Here is a 21,863-nt window from a genome sequence, read left to right on the forward strand (position 1 = left end):
ATCACCTGTGATATTTATGATATTTGTTAAAAATTCAACTATCTAGATGCGACTTCAAAATTTTAGGTGGAGTTTTCTACTTTAAAAAGTCGACTTCGTATATGCCTAAGGCCTAGCCCGGCGGCGGAATTAGTCTAAGCTTCGAAATCGGTCTGGAAATCGGCATCTTTGCAAATGTTCTATATTTGATCTTATTTCACTCTCCATTAACCCCATACAAAAATCATCGGAGACAAACTATCTGTTTAAAACATGTTTATTCTGGGACGGTGCGGCCATGCACACCAACTACCATAAACGTTTATTCATAACATATTACAATACAATATCTTGCATGAATCGGACATTTCGCTACCAATGTAGCAACATTGATTAACAAAATCAAAATTCAACAGTGTGGCGTGTTGACCGCGAATTACTAACAATACCATCTTTCCCACTACACCTGCACAAACTCATTTGCATAACAACGAACGGCATACCAAACTACGGTGAGACATACATTCTCTTCTAAACACGTAACGAAGATAATTAATTTCTTTTTTACATTAAAATTGAGGGCGCTAAACATATAATTTACGAGATCAAATACATGTAGCGAAAGCCAAAAAAAAGAGTAAAAAATGTGCTCTCCCTGCCTCAGCACTAAGGCCCTGCCACAGCCTTGGGGTCGTTTCCACCACATCATCACCAGATGCATTGCTAGTGCCTTCTCAAGATGTGTGGTGGAAAGGGGGACGTATAATTCTGTGAACCCCAAACACAGTTGGTCGCATACCTTTAACTCTATTCCACCGACCAGCGTGGGAATCGAACCCACGACATACGTGTTGTCAACACGACGCTCAGTCGCCTGAGCTAACTGGTCATTTTGGTTTTAAGAAGGTTAATATGATATTTATGACGTAATGATGAATTACGTAACACACGTATAAATAGACTATTATCAACTGTTCGGTCGTGTACTACTTTATGGCGTAAAACGGGTAATGCTCAGGTTTGAGTGCTCTCAGTACGGATATATATATTTTTTTTAATTGAAAATAAATATTGTTTTTGAAACTGAGATATTTTGAGGGTTGTAAATGTCAGGCCTAAACAAGTGGACCTTTTTAAAAATAAGAAATAAAGTTGCATGGCATTATTTTTCATTGATTCATCATTCATTTCATATAAATAGACTATTATCAGCTCTTCAGTCATGTACTGATTTGTGGCGTAACGGGTAATGCTCAGGTTTGAGTTCTCTCAGCATTGGGTTCGAACCTCTACGGATATTGTTTATTTTATTTATTTTTTTTTTAATTGAAAGCCTCGAAAAGAAGCCCATGTGCTCCTTCATTTTTAGTACTCATGGGTGGGCTTCTTCTTCTAACCACATCATAAATATTTCAAACTTGGTATATATGTTCAATATCGGTTACTCCATCCGTCGGAATTGTATGTTCTTTCATAAGTATTATCTTAAACAAACGCAAGTTATTAAAATCACTGATGTGGTTTGAAATATTTTTGAATTCGATAAATATTTTTTCAAGAAGTTTTTGCATGTGACAATTTCCCTGTGCTCCAAATTGGATCCACTGGAGCACAGTGTATTAACATACGAACATTTCTTTTGTAAAAAAAAAATACTCCTCGCTTTCAATATATATTTCTTGGTATATTTAAATTTAAGTTGCTCAATTTACAGGAAAAATTCCTAACCGTGTTTTTTTGTCAAAATCATTATTAGAGTGAATGTGTCGGAATTGTATGTTCTTTTATAAGTATTATCTTAAGCAAACGCAAGTTATTAAAATCACTGATGTGGCTAGGCTTGAAACTATTTTTTCTTTTGCATTACGGATGGAGTAACCGATTTTGAACATATATACCAAGTTTGAAATATTAATTCCAGAAGTATTTTTAGTCGCATGCAACGCGACTCTACAGCTCACTATGTCGGTCGGTTGGTCAGTCTGTCGGAAAACACTAACTTGAGCACGCAACTGCAGTCATGTATATGGCCTTGTTTCTCGATGTTTTTGTGCTCCCATTGGTGCCAAATTGGGTCCACTTGAGCACAGTGTATTAACATACGAAAAGATGTTAAACTTTAGTGACTTTTCTCTATTTTATATTACTGTGCTCACAGGCGCGCGCGCCCAATTGGGTCCACGTGAGCACGGTGTATTAACATACGAAAATATATTAACATTCAATGACTTATTTCTATTTTATATCACTGTGCTCCCTTGGCGCCAAATTGGGTCAACTTGAGCACAGTGTATTAACATACGAAAAGATATTAAAATTCAGTTAATTTTTTCTATTTTAGTATCACTGTGCTCCACTGGATCCAAATTGGGTCCACTTGAGCACAGTGTATTAACATACGAAAAGATATTAAAATTCTGTGACTTTTTTCTATTTTGTATCACTGTGCTCCACTGGATCCAAATTGGGTCCACTTGAGCACAGTGTATTAACATACGAAAAGATATTAAAAATTCTGTGACTTTTTTCTATTTTATATCACTGTGCTCCACTGGCTCCAAATTGGGTCCACTTGAGCACAGTGTATTAAAATACGAAATGATATTACAATTCAGTGACTTGTTTCTGTTTTATATCACTGTGCTTCACTGGATCCAAATTGGGTCCACATGAGCACACGGTATTAACATACGAAAAGATATTAAAATTCATTGACTTATTTCTTTTTTATAGCACTGTGTTCCACTGGTTCCAAATTGGGTCCACTTGAGCACAGTGTATTAACATACGAAAAGATATTAAAATTCAGTGACTTATTTCTATTTTATATCACCGTGCTCCACTGGCTCCAAATTGGGTCCACTTGAGCACAGTGTATGAACATACGAAAATATATTAAAATTAGTGACTTATTTCTATTTTATATCACTGTGCTCCACCCCACCGGTGCTAAATTTGGTCCACTGGGCCAGTTACCGTAGTACTATTTCTATTTCGGAAGTAAATAAAGCCATAAATGGCGCTCCGTAGAAGTAGAGAATGCTCGATCGTCGAAAATGACACTCTGAATATACCTCGAAACGTCACAACTCCTCCAGCCAGCCGGCCACACAGCAGCAGACAGTTAGCTAGCCATAATGTTGTTGGAAAGATACAACTTTGAAATCTAAAATGGCTGAAAAGTTGAATCAGCAACCTAAAAAAAGTATTTTAAAACCTCCTGGTCATTTTGAAAATCCAGACAATAAAGCTGAGTACGTACGTAGGCTTAGTCTAGGCCTAGCCTAGAATAGGCCTACTACTAGGCTAGGCGTAGGCCCAGGCCAACTTATATTCGTGATTTTATAGCTAGGTGGGGGTGGGGGCGGTGTGGAGGGAGTATAAACATGGCCATGATGGACGATTGGGAGGGAGTATAAACATGGCCATGGACGATTGGGCCCATAATAGAGACGATCGGGCCCATTTCTTTATACATTAGTCCTGATTGTCTCTTATTAATAGGGACTTTACGAAACACGTCTGTTAGAGGGGTCCTTCTAATGGTCACAGTGCATTTCGGCCACCAATCATTTCGGCCGCCGGTTATGGAACGACCAAATTCATGAAACTCCAAAAAGGACTAAATAATTATGGCATGATGATTTCGGCCGCCAGGTATGGCGCGCCAAATTGAAATAGCCAGAAATAACTGTACAGTATTACAGTGAAAAAAATAACTTTACCAAGTCTATGGAACGCCACAGAGAACTATGGTCATTTAAACCAGAGATCAGTTGTGCAATGGGCTAAATACATTTTGTTTTTGCCGTAGATTTAAAGTTATATTACGGTATTTTACCGTCTGAATATTTTGGTCAAAATGAATATTAATTTTTTATTTTACAGGTCTCGAAGATGCGTGTGCTTTGTAAAAATGTGTTTCTTTATGAATATAATAAATGTAAAACATACGAATAAAAGTGTTTTTGACTGGCACATAAAAAAGGTACGGTAAAATTGTATTACGTCATAATCGGCCAATGGGGTGCTGGTGCATGTGTGACGTCATCGTCGTATAAGCCTAAGGACTTTGGATTTGTTTTATCGCGAAAACATTGATCAACAGCTGAACATTTTTTTTATGCTTCATTTATCACTATAATAAATAATAATAAATAATAAAACAATAATACGTCTGTTATTATTGAAAATCCAAAACATGTTGATTTTAATTCTAGAATACAGAAATCCGTTTCAAAAGAGGCCTATTACGTACTATAACCTATAGCCTCATTATATGAGTTTGTTTGTGTAGGGAAAGCGGTGCCAGGCTGTGGCCAGCTGCATGTGTGCGCTGATTTCTGTGACTCAGCCCTGGGGCTACTGTGTAAATCATAGTGTTTGAGGGCCCCTTTATTGTCCGCATTTGCTTGTTGTTTATGGTCACCATTTGTAAACAAAGTTTAATAAAAAATATAGGCCGAAATAAGTCATTTGGAATAAAAATAAAACCCTCATATATAGTAACTATGGACGAATGAACTAGACGCAACACAATTTTCAACATTGAATTATAATGCCTTTACTTCTAATTTGGCTATCAACATATCAGATTATAATACTACTACTATATGTTGTATAATGAAATAATATTTGAGTGCATGTTTTAAACGCTTTATGTAATGTCCATCAACCACATGAACTTGCTGTATTACTACAGCATCGACGTTGTCGCCCGTTATTAACTTCTGGATTCAACATTGCTAGGTCTAGCCCCGGGGCTGAGTCACAGAATCAGCGCACACATCCATGCAGCCTGGCGCCGCTGATAGGCATTCTCTACAGACGCGATATGAAAAAAAAATCCAAAGTCCTTATACGATGACGTCACACACGTACCAGCACCCCATTGGCTGATTATGACGTAATGCAATTTTACCGTACCTTTAGCAAACGGAAGTTAGGATATGGTACCATATCTTTAGCCACGGCATATTTTAATAATATTTTAAAAGTGATAACACAAAGTTTGACCCAAAAAATGTGTGGTATAAAGAAAAATTACATTCAAACGTTCGTAATTTTTCAAAATTATTCAGTTGAATAAAATAGTTACTTATATATATATATATATATATATATATATATATATATATTTAAATAATCTAAATGATATGTAAATGAATTAATAATAAGCAAAAAATAGATTAAAATAGTTTTATCCTAATTTTAGTGCGACAAATATTTACGATTTGATATAGCGCCTATACACAATAACAACATGGTGTCGTTTACGGAACACACGTTTTTTCCGAGGGTTCCAATGAAATATTGTTTCCTCCATGAAAGCAGTATTTAGGAACCACATGAAATATTAACGGATGTTAGATTTAATAAGGTTGTTACTTGTACCAGATTGTGGATGGTATCTGCCAAAATATGAAGACTAAACTACAAGATTTCACCCCACTTGAATTGATTGTTGCAGTGAATAGAAATACACTTCCCCTGGCGCGGCGCAACAACGTTAAAACATTGGTAAGTTAACACATTCACTAGGCCTAGGCCTTATAAACAAAATTATATTTTGTGCAAGCTATGTGCTGCACTGAAATTGGTTAAATATTGATATCAATAAATGACTTGTATTTTTATAGTAAAGACAATTTTGCCAGGAAAAAATTACATTTGGCCTACGACAAAATACTTAATAATATAAATAATAATATTTGAATAAACAATAAATTACCATCTCATCTATATTAAGTATTATTAATATTGGATTATATAATTACTCTATTTTAGAACATGTATTTGGGCTAACTTAGTAATACTGTAGTAGGCCTAGTATAATACAGTGAGCGGCTAGCTCAGTGTAGTAGTAGTAGGCCTGTTCCCTGTTTGTTTAAAAGAACAAAACAAAAATGTTTAAAGACTAAAATAGTATGTTTTTATTTATGTATTAATAATATTAATTATTAATTTATTGTCGCCAATAACTTTTTTCCATTTACAGTAGTATGGAATATAAATGAGACACCTTTTATGGGATATAGATTCATTTTGCTGAAGTATCAACTAGTAAGTGCATTATATGTATGTAGCTTAGTGTAGTAAGTGTATATTCTTTTGTACACAAATGTAGAGGCATTTTAAATAGAGAGGCATTTTAAAAAACTGAAAAATAAATGTTGTGGGAAAAAAATGTTAGATGACTAAATATATACAATATAACTTGAATTTTTATTCAACTTCAGAGTTTTATTTTCATGCTATAGCAAAAATTATCCACCGTATATGCTCCATCTTTTTTCACCTTCTAGGGAGTCACCTGAAAAAAAAGTCTTCCTGGTTTTTATAGCAAAATTTTGTATTTGTCCATTTTAAGGGAAATTCATGTTTTTTGTCTTTATTTATGTTACAAATATTTGATTTATGTACAATTAACCAGATTTTATATTCAAATACATGCATGTACCTGAGCTTTAAAGTATATATATTGAATCAAATTATACTATTAATATTATAGTGAATTTTGACATTTTTATTTATCTTTACAGGCTTAATTCCAAAGAAAGCTACTCATTTCATCAGAACCAAAAATCTGTATGGCCTCCACGAGCAAGTGAATTGTATTTAAATTAATAAATGTAATACCTTAGCAAAGTACCAATACAATGCAGGAGCACATGAATTGATCTATCAATGACCAATGTTCCAGAAGATATTCAAAAGCATGTCCCAAGCATGTGACCTCTACTTAATAAAGATAGTATATTAAATCATTTTGGACATTGTAGACTTTCTCCAGACAACATTTCATTTTCATAATGTTTTGATTGTTAACAAAAAGGTTATTTCAGATGGCTTAATTGGTAAAACTATCTCATAGAATAACCTCAATATAAATATAAAGATGTCATTTGACTAAGACTAGTTGTTATTTTAAAGAAATTAAGAAATGAATACACTTTATAGACCGTCATTTTTAATTTAACTTTTTACGCAACATGAGATTTACAACGGCTTTAAAATTGTTTAATATAACGTTCTTAAATTGAGCTCTTAATCATTTTTTAAGATATTTACTTCAATAATTTGCAATAATCTGCAATACGCCTAGTCTTTCCTCAACACAATACATTAGTTTTAGTTTAAGTTATGTGTGCTCTTTTATATTTTTGTTGTAACAAGTTTTATGTGAATGATGTACAGTAAAACTCTATATAATTTTATAATTGTTATGTATGTAGTGTATCAAACGACACATTTCCAATTGTATGTATTGTGTATGAAATTGGACAATAAAAGTGTTTTGAATTTTGAATTTTTTGAATTTATACTAAAAAAGGGTAAACCAATCTATGCATCTCTGTATCATCAATCAGTTTGATATTTAACATTTTTGGTGTCTATATCGCTCTAAAATTGAGGTTTTATTGTTGAAAATGCTATTAGAAGTCTATATATATCATATTTCGTTAAATTAACACTTTAAATTGGTAGTTCTTCGGTTGGTCTTGGTATTTAGGAGGACCCGGTTAGAGGATGACTAATATCCTGTGTTCGCTAGAGCGTAAAATCATATAGTTACAGTCAACATAGCCGTTTTATTAGTTACGCACCTTTGCGCGAAGACCGGCAGTATCTCTTCCTCCCGCTGTCTCGTGGCACGGAGGCCTTCTGAATCGCTTGGATCTGGTGATACCGCATAGGCCTTTCTAGCTTGGGGCCTCGCATTCAAACACCACCACCATTAGACAATTCGCGCGGGTTTTTTTATGAAAAAGTAAAAATATTCGTCAAAATTATATCTTTTTTTACATAGTCATAGTTTCTAAAAAAATAAATTTATTTTTATTACATATTCTGGAAGATGATGAGTTATAGATATCGGCATCAATATGGCTAACCGGACATTGTGATGTCATCGTATGGTCACCCGAATATAAAATATAGGATTTTTGTATCTTTCTTCATAGCTCATCACATTGAATAGAGCGCATTTATTGTCTATTATCTTTCGGATGATTTTTCATTTTTTTTATGTTCATAAGCGTGAATAACTTGGGTCACTTATTTCATCATTACAGTAAATTTCAATATATTATAGCTCCTCAGAATGAAAAGTGATACTCATCATTCATTTTGATGACGTCATCATGTTAACAAGGCCATATACATGGCTGCAGTCGCGTGCTCAAGTTAGTGTTTACCGACCGACCGACATAGTGAGCTGTAGAGTCGCGTTGCATGTGACTAAAAATTGTAATTGCTACACTGTACGTATGTATACAGTATAATATTGTATACAGTATATAGTGTATACTGTATATACTTAGACACAAAATACCACTGTACGCAATATTTTAACGTATGACGTGCGTGAAAGAAAAAGTTGAATGTCAATGATTGCCAAAATTTCACAATATTTTTCAAATAATTTAACTTAATCCTAATAAGCTTTTCAGCGTGATCACTCCTCTGTGACGTCATTTATATGCCATTTTGTGAAATCACATTATCAATCATATCTCCATTACTCATTATCACATATTATTCAAATTCACTATGTACATAAAATTCAAGTCAAGAGTAAAAATATTAGCAAATAAATGCAATGCATGTGAAATTGCGCATTAACAATTTAAAAAGCTTAAAATTATGTTTTGATCAATTGAGAGCATTTATTAGGCCATTTGCATTTTTTAAAAAATTGCATGATACTTAAAAAGCATAAAAATATGTATTTTTTGTACAAATCACATTCTATTCACCATCCTTAGTACATTTACCGAATTTAAGTCCATTCCGACTTAAAATAATGCTATACGAGCAGGTTAAAAATGACAAAATGCGCCCATTAATTGCACAAAAGTGATAAAAATTGTAAAAAACAAGGCATTTTTAAAATGAAAATAACTCTCCAAAATGCACGGTGACCCCCAATGTTTTTGAAATATTCTGAAAGCCATTATTTTTATCTTTTTTTGTAGGTTATCACATTCAAGAGCGCATCTCCATTATTTGAGCCTGATTTTTGCTCAAATTTCAGAATGTGCTTGCTCAATTAATTATCTTTCTCATGAGATGCCAGAATTTTCATTTTAATGATCTAATCACGCCAAAAAACTTGAATAACGTAGATCATGTAATGTATGTATTCTATGTGACACATAAATAGACACAACTCAGCAGCACTATAAGCTTATGCATCAGGTGATAGGATGATATTCATAAACATTTTGTGCTCATAATTTAACTTAAAAAAAAAATTAAATGTCAGTAAAATTATCTTTTATCACAATGATCACCTATAATTCGTCGATAAGTGACGAATTGAGTTCTAGTTATGGCTAAGTTTCATTATGATAAAAGTATGGTGACAATTTAAAAGCCATTGAGATTAAAGTTTTTCAGATAATCAATACACAAAATCTCTACAGAAAGAATTAAGAAGAAAGATGTATACAGTAACAATATTCTAAATTATCACCTAAAAATACTTACAGAGATGGAATTAAATGGGATGAGATGAACATATTAGCAACAAACCATCCTGCTGATAAAGACTATGGACATATGAAGATAGATGAACCAGACACACCTTACAATAAGTATAATGCAGCTGATGATGATGGTGAACCCTTGAGTGAAAATGAAGATGAACAGGGTGGTATATCATCAGATTTACTTTGTCAAAAGTAGGTCGGAGAAATATTTTTGTTTTAAAATGCCAACATTACTAAGTAATATGTTTTTGATATGATTTGATATTTTATAAATTAAATCTGTCTTTTGCATTAAAAAGTATGTACGTTCATTCCAAATTAATAGATGTACAGTATGTTGAGCTGACAGGAAGTTAAATTTTCTATAGGCTCATATTTTATCAGAGCTGGCCAGTTTATAATACATTTAATAATTACAGGGCAATTTTGTCTTGATTAATTGATTAAACCAAGTACATTAATAATATAAACAGTAATTTCATCGGATAACTTCCGCTGCAGAAACTCAACTTTAGATTGTAGATTCAGCCAAATTGTTATCCCAAAATCTGTGTGTTTGTTCCAATTAAGGAGTTCAGAAAGTTTCTCCAAACATCCTGTTAAAAATAGAATTATTTTAATATGGCGATTGACAAAATCTAAAACAACTTTTGTTTTTATTTTTATACAGATTGTTTAATGACAGTTCAGTGAAGAAAAGATGGTGGGAGAAGGAACCTGGAGAAGAAACTTCAAGTGAAGAAGAAGAGGAATCTTTAACAGAAGAGGAACAAGGTATAAATCAGTTTATGCTCAGAAATGAATATAATCGTTTTGATACTTTTGAGCTGATCCTAGTTTTATATGTACAGTATTCATTTTCACAAAGATCAGGCGGCAGTATTATAATATCAAACAAATGTAGATTTTGATCTATTTATAACTACTGTTGGTTTCAATCAATATGGTTAGATTTCAATGTGATTCGAACATAATTATTCAAAGTTAAAATGAAGTGAATTTGACTCTTTTATACTTATTTTGCACAATAGGCCAAGAAAGTCACTTGTAATTTAAATTTGTTATACTGTAGTTAACTGCAAAACAGATTTTTCACTAAAGTGCAACCCTATAAAGAAGAAACCCTTACGACCCTCAAAATGTTGAATAGGGGTTGGCCATGTTAAAAATGTCCCCTTTATATGGTGTCCTAGATTCTAACTGTAGCAAAAATGTTTGTGACATATTCATTTTCCCTTCCTTTGTGACAAATCTCTTTTGCTACAGAATTATCATTAGATAAATAATAAATTTAATTAATTCAATTTATTTTGAGCTGTGTTTTTGAGTGCTGGTAATGCCTACTATTATCATATGTTGCACTGTTGTTTATACTATCGTCAACTGCTCGTTTTACTGGATTTTAATGCTTTGATTTTTTTTGTCATGGTTAAATTGCTTTTTATTTTTATTGATTTAGAAAAAAAAAATCAGTTCAAAATGAAACGCAAGCAGCACTATGATGAAGCATATTACATACGGAAAGCCAAACAACTTATGGAGAAAGAAGATGTGGATGGTGAAGAAAATAAGAGTAACAATGAAATACCAGATAATGTTGTTATTACACAATGATACCACCTTCATAACAACAGCAGATGTTAAGATAAGCCAAACAACTTATGGAGAAAGAACGTGGTTGGTGTGCAATTTGTGTTCTCCCATTATGCTTGCTTGGTTTTGTAATATTGTTTTCAGAAATGTGATTGAAGCTTTTAAGAACCCAAAATGTTTGCAGTAAATATACCTTACTCTGCCTTGCTATAAATCTGTGTCCAGATGAATTTCCATTTTACCGATTTGGTAAACCAAGAATTACACCAGTTAATTTGGCTTTTAACTGGTGCAAAAGATTTTCTTAATCTTGGCCAAGGCTGTTATTTTTACAAAGTAAAATTCTTCACACTAGAAGCTTTTGAAGTCTATGTGAACAGCATTTAAATTAAACTACAGAGTGACTTGCACTTATGAAAACTTGGAAGCAGAACTGGACTACATCAGAGTACTCTTTGCAGTTGATTTCAGGACTCTGTGTTAGTTTGGGAGGTTAGTTTTAAAAAAGGTTGATGAGAAAGAGACTCAACGTTTTACTGTGAATGCTTTGACATGAATAATTATTGTACAGTACTCTATTCAAACAGAATCCAATCAAATTGTCATAGCATTAGATATACATATATAAAATTTCAATTTTGGTAAAAATATAATCTTAAAGTTAAAATTTTGGTTTATTCAAGTTCAGTTTAGGCAAAAGGGTATGGAAAATGAATCAATTGTTACTTTTTCCAAAAGTGGAACAATCGTGTAGTGTCCTTATCCTGAGAAACATTTGATATGTGATTAATATCAACAATAGTATTTTTATTTTATCAATCCATATTACAGTATGTAGTGTGTGAAAGAAATGAATTTTGCATGCTGTATAGGGTTATTAGTATTACTGTAAACATGAAGGCCATGCTCTAGATTATTTGTGTATGATGATTATTTATTAATTGATGTGTAGACATCTGGCTACTCAAGCATTGCAGTGAATAAAATAGAAAATAAATATGACAAATTTGATTTTTCAAGTTTGGTTTTATTATCAAACTCTTCATTGCAATTGAATTTTACATTCTATTTCATAAAATAAAATAATAACATTCTGTCCCAAGTTTCCAACATTTCTTTTTTTGTGTGTCTTTTATGGGCTCATCCCACTTTCATTTCATTTTAATGTACACATTAAAATTATCAAAGGCACAGAATATATTCTCTTGTATTATCAAAATTAAAAACAATATTTAGAAACGGCATGTTCTCCATCACATGCAAGTGACACGTGCATATTTGTGATCCTATAATAACATTGTACGCCGCTAGCTTTAGGCCTAGCCTGACATTGTATAGTTGCTGCATTAATTATCTTTCTGTTTTTTGGGAAACCCAGTGTTTTCGATGAAAAGTTAGGAGTCTTATATTTTTTTGTATTACTTTCAAATGTTTTAATTTTGATGACGTCACAATGTTGGAAATGTAAATAATGTGGGTAACATTAGAAATTTCTAACCAACTTCAAGGAATCAAGCCTAGTTTGTTTTACGGAAACTTGGTTATCTTCAACGATTAATGATAACTCTGTAAAGTATTGATGGCTTTAATTTGTTACGACTTGATCGAGATGCTACAGCGACTGGGAAAAGCAAAGGAGGAGGAATTAGTATGTTTGTGAATAATCATTGGTGCAGTAACGTCAACATAAAGAAGACCTTATGTGATGTGAACATCGAACTTATGTGCGTAGCTTTTCGACCGTTTTACTTGCCTAGGGAGTTTAATGAACTTTATGTTATTCTGGCATATATTCCCCCAGTTGCGGACGCAAATTAAATAAAGCAGCTAAGATCGTTACCGAAACGGTACTTGAAGTTTCAGATAAATCTCCTGATTCGCCTAAACTTATTATGGGTGATTTTAACCATTGTGATAAAGAACTGTCGAATTCTCTTCATAACTTCGTAAAATGCGTCAACAAACCAACCAGAGGAGATAACATTCTTGACCAGTGCTATAGTTCTGTAGCTAATTCTTATAAGTGCTACATTGCTCCTGGAATCGGCAACTCTGATCATAATGTTATCCACCTTTTACCATCTTACAAGCAAAGGTTTATTAGTAAAAAACTAATTCGGTGAAGATATGGGACGATGATGCTGTTCATGGACTTCGAGCATGTTTTGAGACACAGACTGGTCCACTCTTATTGACTCTGAAAGTTTGGACGCTTCTGTTGATACTGTCAACGCATATATTACATTTTGTGAAGAACAATTTGTTAAGACAAGGACTATTAAATTGTTTGGTAATGATAAACCTTGGGCTACTAAGAAATTAAAGAGTTTGCTAAGAGATAGATGTAAAGCCCATAAAGAAGGGGAATTAGTAAAGTTAGGCATTCTAAAAGACGAAATTAAATTATAAATAAATGACGCTAGAAAATGCGTTTAAATCTAATAACCCACGTGACGCTTGGAAATGTTTGTACAACATGACTGGTATGGATAAGAAAACTAGTAATAATTTCGGTTTTTGTGAACATCCTAATTGCCAATGATTTAAATAAGTTATATTCACGATTTGAGAATGATAATGAGAATCAGTCCTTTAATGAGTTAATTGATTGTAATATAGAAGACCGCATTGTTATAGATATACAGGATGTTTACCAACAATTCCGGAAAGTGAACAAAAGAAAAGCAGGCGGACCTGATAACGTTAGCGCCCGGGTACTTCGTATGTGTGCTGAACAATTAGCGGTCCCTTTTACCCTATTGTTTCAAGAATCCCTGGATCTACACCATGTGCCTATCTGCTGGAAATCGTCAACAATTATCCCTGTCCCTAAAAGAGCCCGCCCTAATCTAATGACTTTCGTCCGGTAGCACTTACCCCTATTGTTATAAAATGCTTTGAAAAGATTATTAGTAAACATCTTATTTCCCCTTTATCTCCTCTTCTTTGCAATTTGCTTTCCAACCACACAAGTTTTTTTTTTTTTTTTTTTTTTTTTTTTAACCATATTTATTGAGGGTGATCCATCCAGCAATTGCTGATAATTAGGGACCCTCCCAGGTTCACAAGACAAACATATACACAAGATGCTCTACATAAAGAAAGTCTTATTACAAGTCTTTGGGAGTGGAGTTGTAATTTTGTCCTTAGAAAAAATCCTGACATATGACCGGACTTGAACCCAGGACCCTTGGAGTGGTAGCCAAGCATCATAACCACCAAGCCACAACTCCACTTCCCCAAGCCACAACTCCACTTCAAGTGTGTAGATGATGCTGTTCTTACACTTGTCCATTTGATTCAGAGTCATGTTGATAATTTGAAATGTTATGTTAGAGCAACTTTTGTGGATTTCTCCTCTGCATTCAATACATTGTAACCTAGCATTCTAATTAGGAAACTTAGTGATATGAACGTAAATCCTTATCTTTAAGATTTTAAGTAATAGAGTACAACGTGTGTCAGTATCGGGGACTCTTTCGGATAAACAGATAACTAATGTTGGATCCCCACAAGGTTGTGTTCTCTCGCCGTTATTATATGTTTTGTATACGAATGATTGTAAATCTATTCATCCGAATAATTATTTTTTTAAGTACGCCGACGATACCGTCTTAATAGGTTTAATTGATAAGAATGATGAGAAACTCAGTGAATTCATTTATTACATGGTGTGTAGATAATCGTTTAGTTATTAACGAAATTAAAACTATCGAAATTGCACCTTTACATCGGTGGCGCACACACAGTAAGTGGTGCATTCATATTAAACACAATTAACATAAAATGACGGATACGGATACTTAAGCTAATTTACAAAGTTAAAAGATTAAAAAAAAAAAATTAAAAATTAGTACTATATACTGTGGCAATATTTTTGAAGAAAAAAATAAGAGATAGATGTAAAGCCCATAAAGAAGGGGAATTAGTAAAGTTAGGTATTCTAAAAGACGAAATTAAATTAGAAATAAATGACGCTAAGTTTAAGTACAAAATAAAATTAGAAAATGCGTTGTAAAAGGGACCGCTAATTGTTCAGCACACTACGAAGTGTATATTTTTCAATTTAAAAAATAAAAGTTCAAAGAAAATTTAGAAAAATAGAGTTGGAGGTCCCGGAAATTGGACTTATTATACTTCAAAACATGAAACAAAATATATAAGTCCCTATCATGGTTGTGACTGAGCTAAGAAATGTTTGAAAAATATAGATGTTAGGTCCCGGAAAATGCACTTCTTGTACTTCGAAATATGACCAGCTTTATTGTTGGGGCTGAGCTAAGAAAATGTTTAAAACTAGTTGAGCTGCAGGTCTTCAAAAAATTGCATTTTATACTGAAACATCAGGCATAGAGGCTTAAAAAACGCAAGCGTAGACCTTTTTCAGTCGGGGAAATAAGTTTATTCCTCCCAAGTGTATGCGTGCGTACCATCTGGACTTTCGAGTGGTGAGAAATTCATGACATACAGGACATTGAAAATTTAATAACTTAGCTATAATAAGATGTTGGCTAAGCGAAAATGGCATGTTTTTTTGTTTAGTAATGGATGAAATATTTATTTTAGGTGCCCCACGGTACAGAAGGTTACTTGTAAATTAAAATTAGGCTCCCCGACGAGGGGGCTAGAGCCCCCGTAGCCCCACTGTCAGGTCCGCCTGAAGTTTTCTTTTGTTCACTTTCCGGAATTGTTGGTAAACATCCTGTATATCTATAACAATGCGGTCTTCTATATTAAAGAAATGATTTTTGACTTCCGAAATCGTTCTAATCAACCGGATTATGTTCAGGTTAAAATCAATGATGTTGATATTGATATTGTGTCCAAATATAAATATCTTGGAATGGTAATCGACAACAAGCTTAATTGGGGTGAACATTGTAAAACGATAATGTCTAAGGGTAACTCTAGATTGTACTTTTTAAGAAAATTAAACTCAAATGTTGACAACACAATATTAGGTGTATTTTATAAGTCGGTAATGGAAGTGTCTTAGTTTATGGTTGTCTGATATGGTTCAGTAGTTTTAGAAAATCAGACCTAAGGAATGTTCAATGTTTAGTAAATAAGGCGTGCAGCAGAATAACTAAACAGATCATTAGATTTGATGATGTTTGTAACGTCAAAATTTATGATAAGGTCATTGCCATAATGAAAGATGAGAGTCATCCGCTCTATAGTGATTTTAAATGGTTGAGATCTGGAAGGCGTTTGAGGGCTACACGTTTTAGAACAAAACGCTTCCTTAATTCTTTTATTCCATACTCAGTAGATATTTTAATAACCGTAGTTGAGTCGTTGAATTTTGTTGCTATGTAATTTTATTGTATCAACCTTTTAACTTTGAGCAATATTGTATGTCACATGAATTTCCGTATGGACAAATAAAATGAACTATGAACTATGAACATGATTTCATCTTTTCAATTTATTTTATTTCTTGATAGCTACTTTTGATTTAAAATGATTATTATGAATTCTGGTGGTCATGATTAAAACTTATTATGGAAGCTGTAAAATTGTAGATACAGGATGCTGTGACGTCATCATATAGCCAGTTGAATCAGAGGAATTTTATTGTATTAACCTTTTAACTTTGAGCAATATTGTATGTCACATGAATTTCCGTATGGACAAATAAAATGAACTATGAACTATGAACATGATTTCATCTTTTCAATTTATTTTATTTCTTGATAGTTACTTTTGATTTAAAATGATTATTATGAATTCTGGTGGTCATGATTAAAACTTATTATGGAAGCTGTAAAATTGTAGATATACAGGATGCTGTGACGTCATCATATAGCCAGTTGAATCAGAGGAATGAAAATAAATCCTCCATAGATGAATTAAATAGTTTTATCGTTTGTCGTCACAACATTTGAGTGCACATTTTACGTACGTATTCTTTATTCTTTATTCCAGGTTGAAAATAAAATAACTAAACTATAAAATATAAGCCAATATAAATATATACAAAAATGTAAAAATTAATTAATATCTTAATTTAATTATTTGTCTATAATAGATCCAATATAATAGTACTATTAGTTGTATTATCATCTCCTTTGTTTTAGATTTAGTATATTACAAGCTGTCTTCTATACTTGTAGTGGAACCTATTTTGCTTCACCACAGACATGTGTTATGAAATAATGCATTATATAACTATCATCTGCATAGAAAGGAAAATAAGATATTACAGTATATATTAAAAAAATTTGACAGTATGATTTATATATAATGTACACTGTGCTACGCAACACAATTGATTTATATATACAAAATATTATTTTTTCAGAATTTATTCTGACTAGTTAGGCCTAAACTGATTGTGAGGGCGTTTGTTGTATGAGAGAATGTATCTGGTGGGTAAAAATCTGTGATAATACCATATAATGGCTCTGTGGTCTAGTGGTATGATACTCGCTAGAGACATTTTTTCATACAACTAAAGAGGAACTTTCGCCGATGAGCTATGCTCGACGCGATTATAAGATCGTGACTCTACCTTCGAATGATTTCATGGCTTATAGGAAACCCTGCAGAATGTTCTTTCGGACTTATAACGAGATTCGGAGCAACACATCTGATTCAGTTGTCGAAGGACAGAAAAAAGGAAGGAGAGAAAAAACTTCTTTCCCGAGAACTTAAATTCTGCCCAAAACCAAGGCAGGTCGGCGCACAACAACTTTCTTTGGATATGGAGTCTTTCTCCAGAAGATTACGATTACATGAATTTTTTGCTGATTCAGACAGCAACACCACGCAAAACGATGGCAACGTTAATAACTTTAAAACAAAAAGTTCCTGGAATCCACCTAAAAATCGTTGTCCAGCTTTAGAAACATTTATTCAGGCTACTGAGGAGGATGTACAAAACTACATCCCTGGTCCAGTTCAACGTGACAATCTCTCGAAACAAGAGAGGCAGGCCATTGCAAAATTGCGTCAGCGTAATGATGTCATCATTAAACCCGCTGATAAAGGTCTGCCACTGTCGCTATGGACATCAAATTTTACGAAAAAGAGTCCTTAAGACAGCTAAACAATCCTCTTCATTATCGTAATTGCGGATAAGGTGGCAAAATCTGTTTCTGTGATGAGAAAAAAACTCATTTGGCACAGGTTAATCCAGTTCCAGACAGATTTTACTTCTTACCTTGAGCACTTTAGTGGATATGTGCGCTCTGTATAAATCTTATTATTATTGTTATTACCTAAAATCCACAAAGCAGGACCCATTATTTAGGGCAATGGCTACAGAGAAAATTTCTGAATATGTGGATGATTTACTTAGACAGTATGTGACTGATCTCCCTTCATACATCAGGACTCCACGGACTTTATCCGCAAAATAAACCAAATTCAAAATTTACCTAATAATTCTGTTCTGGCTACATTAGATGTTTCATCGTTTTATACTATATCCCTCACGAAGAAGGAGCCGACGCATGCATTTTAAGTTACAAACAAATTCCAGGCAAAACGCCTACTAAAGCTCATTTACGAGAACTGGTCATGTTGATTTGAACCAAAATCAATTTTATTTTTGGCAATGACCATTACCGCTAAATTCATGGTACAGCGATGGGCACAAAAATGGCGCCATCTTTTGCAAATTTATTTATGGGACAATTAGAGACCAATTTTCTGTCCCTTCAACCTAATAAACCACTTGTTTGGTTTAGATACATTGATGACATCTTCATGATCTGGACCCATGGTGGATTCATTTATTCTGAATATTAATTCAGCCCACCCAACTATCTAACCAAATTTACAGCTACTAAATCCACTAGTAGCGTTGAATTTTTGGACACTATAGTGACCATAGAAAATGGTACACTCAAAACTGACCTATTCCGTAAACCCACGGATAAAAATATGTACCTGCTACCTAGCAGTTGTCATCCCTTTCTATAACAGCATTAATAACATTTTCTTTAACTTAAAATAAAACGGTTTAAAATATTTGACTTTGATTCTTTTTTCCAAGATTAACAACAATTCAAAGTCAAGACTAACACATGGTACAAACAGAGTTGACTATCATTCTGCTATACCCATTGAAAAGAGAAGCCTATTAGTTTATTTATTTAATAATCTCATTCAACAGCGGGAAACCCGCCCCTTACAGAATGGAATAATATATATATATATATATATATAAGCAAATCAGGCAAAGAACATTAATTCTAAACCGCCCGGTGATATACTGAAATTTAATTAATTAATTTGAAACGATAAAGATGAGGAAATCTGTGAGAATGAGAAAAAGTCGCCCCAACCGAGACTCGAACTCGGACCGCCTGCTTGATATGCAGATGTCCTAACCATTAGACCACTGGGGCTTTCATGGTATTGTTCGAACTCGATTGGATAGCGACTCTTTAACATTCTCGGCGTGGTACGGCGGAACAGCACTAGTCCTCAGTTGTACGCACGCGCACCAGAGATCAAATTGATACGCCCTCATCTTACAGTATTTTTATTCACGAGGCGGGATCTCCGAAGAGATACTTTTATATATATAAACAAATCAGGCAAAGAACATTAATTCTAAACCGCCCGGTGATATACTGAAATTTAATTAATTAATTTGTATATATATATATCTTAAGACCTAAACAATACAAAGTTATTCAATCTTACTAATTTTATTACAAAAACAATTATAACGGTCAAAAAAGAGATCAATAGAATTATCTTTAACAACACAATTATTTATTAAAAAAAAGAAGATTACATTTAGAATTACGAGTACGACAACCAACAGCTTTAACATGGAAGGAAAACAAGGAGATAAAATTACAATTGAAACGGGAATTCATACATTTATACAAAAACTGAAGATCGAACATGGAACGACGAGAGACAAGAGGAGGGAGAGAGGCAGATAAAGGAGGGCATTGACAAGTAGAATACACAAAACGTACAAAACGATCTTGGACTCTTTGAAGACGGGTACTATGAGCAGACGAAAACGAATTATACACAACACTACATTATTCAAGATGGGGACGGACAAGTGAAACATATAAATGAATTAAAGTATTAGAATTTTTAAAACACCAGCAATTACGACGAATCATGCCCAATATTCTATTTGCTTTACTAACAGCAGCATCAACTTGAGGAATAAAATTTAAGTTACAGTCGATAATAATACCAAGATCTTTATGACGGTCAATTCTTTCCAAAACATGATTATTTATGCTGTAATCATATTGGATATATTGTCTTTTCTTTGTAATCGTCATAATTTTGCATTTTGGTAAGTTTAAACTCAGCTTCCAGGTGGTGGTCCACCTGAAGAGAGTACAAAGATAATCTTGAAGGGAAACAGTATCATTAGGGCCAATTTACGGTGCAAAAAGCGAAATTGAAAGTCTATAGCAGTACGAAATGGTGTCTCAAATATGTTTTCCTAATTTTCTGGCGTGGTATGTTTAAGTCCCATTTTTCATATACTATTGGAGGTTTAATAATATCGGTAATTAACAAAGGGTAAATTAAACGTGACATCTTAATTGTATGGGCTACATGAAAGAAGATATGATCGGAATCATTAAAAGGAATATTCTGATCAAATTGCTTCCAATGTTTGGGTAAAGGTAAAGGTGAGTTCCGTGTTCATTCTGAACGTAGGGGAATGAGCTGTTAGGAGCTCATTGTACTAAGCCTCGGCATTATGTGGTAGGGTGGCCAGTTCCTTTCCACGCCGCCTTTTTCTCCCTAGCATTTTCAACCAGGTACTCATTTACAGCTGAGTGAACTGGGAGTTGTCGGGAATTGAACCCGGCTACCCAACTCCTACTGGTAATGGTTGGGTATAGCAGCTAATATTCCATATAATGTGATAAAAGGAAAATTAATAAGATTATATCTATTCCAAAAGCATGTCATATGGTAATACTTCTCCATTAGGAAGAAAAAGATCTTTAATATAAGTAATTCCCTCTTCGTATAACCTGTGATGATAAACAGGTACATTGTCTATTATAATATTTGTATTGTTCCAGATAATTTGGTTACCGAAGTTATCTTGTGGTTCAGCATAAGTAGCCTTACTCCAAGCAATAATAAACTTGTTATCAACATTTGTGACATCTTTGTTATGTAAATTACACCGAAAGATGAGTTCTTTTCCAAATGGAGAAAGAACTTGATCAAAGAACATTTTCCAATAGCCAATGTTATTCATATGTTTTCACGCTGCTGCTTTAGCCCGCTACGTCCCAGGAGGATGATTCATTAATAAACCGGAAGTAAGCAGAAGTTATCTATCTACGGATGACAGGAATGCGAAAATGCAAACTCGACTATAATTTATAGGTAACAGCTGATGGGCCCACAAAACGTCTGGGAAAAGAGTCTGAACACAAATCCCAAAGCATTTCTGGTATTTATGAGTCCCATGATACTTCACACTGCACTTCACACGCTGATGAAGTGACCCCCAGACTTGACCTTAGCAATAAAATAAACTAAGTGACTGATATTAAATACAGATTATACAAATACAATTTATATTTGTTCACATATAAAAGAGAAAGGAAACGTTTAATTATAACTCAAAAACCATTGTCTGACAGACAATTTAAGTATTTTTTGCTTTAAATTACATTTTTTCAGGTAAAATAACTATTATGTGACAATAAAATGACACATTCAAAAACAAATTTGAAATAAAAAATATTTTTCAGAGGAACAATATATCTTTAAAACTGTTAAGTCAATAAGCGATCAGCGTTTTTTGTAAGAAATATTTCTTGTTATTATTTAATCCAG

General features: G+C 33.4%; 1 protein-coding gene across 1 annotated transcript; it reads left to right on the forward strand.

Moving 5' to 3' along the window:
* The first annotated feature begins 3,081 nt into the window (after positions 1–3,081).
* Positions 3,082–12,162, forward strand: LOC144849221 (protein phosphatase inhibitor 2-like). Its single transcript, XM_078706283.1, has 4 exons — positions 3,082–3,233; positions 9,474–9,665; positions 10,144–10,247; positions 10,933–12,162. The coding sequence occupies exons 1-4, from the start codon at positions 3,151–3,153 to the stop codon at positions 11,085–11,087; spliced, it is 534 nt and encodes a 177-aa protein (XP_078562409.1). The 5' UTR covers positions 3,082–3,150; the 3' UTR covers positions 11,088–12,162.
* Positions 12,163–21,863: the final 9,701 nt, after the last annotated feature.

Source organism: Antedon bifida, chromosome 7 (assembly GCF_963402885.1).
Source record: "Antedon bifida chromosome 7, ecAntBifi1.1, whole genome shotgun sequence".
Taxonomy (NCBI): Eukaryota; Metazoa; Echinodermata; class Crinoidea; order Comatulida; family Antedonidae; genus Antedon; species Antedon bifida.

Excerpts from the sequence above, each read along its gene's own strand:
- LOC144849221 (XM_078706283.1), top strand. The coding sequence starts at position 3,151 with ATGGCTGAAAAGTTGAATCAGCAACCTAAAAAAAGTATTTTAAAACCT. Across the intron at positions 9,666-10,143 it reads TCAGATTTACTTTGTCAAAA|ATTGTTTAATGACAGTTCAG; the intron begins GTAGGTCGGAGA and ends ATTTTTATACAG. Across the intron at positions 10,248-10,932 it reads TTTAACAGAAGAGGAACAAG|AAAAAAAAAATCAGTTCAAA; the intron begins GTATAAATCAGT and ends TTATTGATTTAG.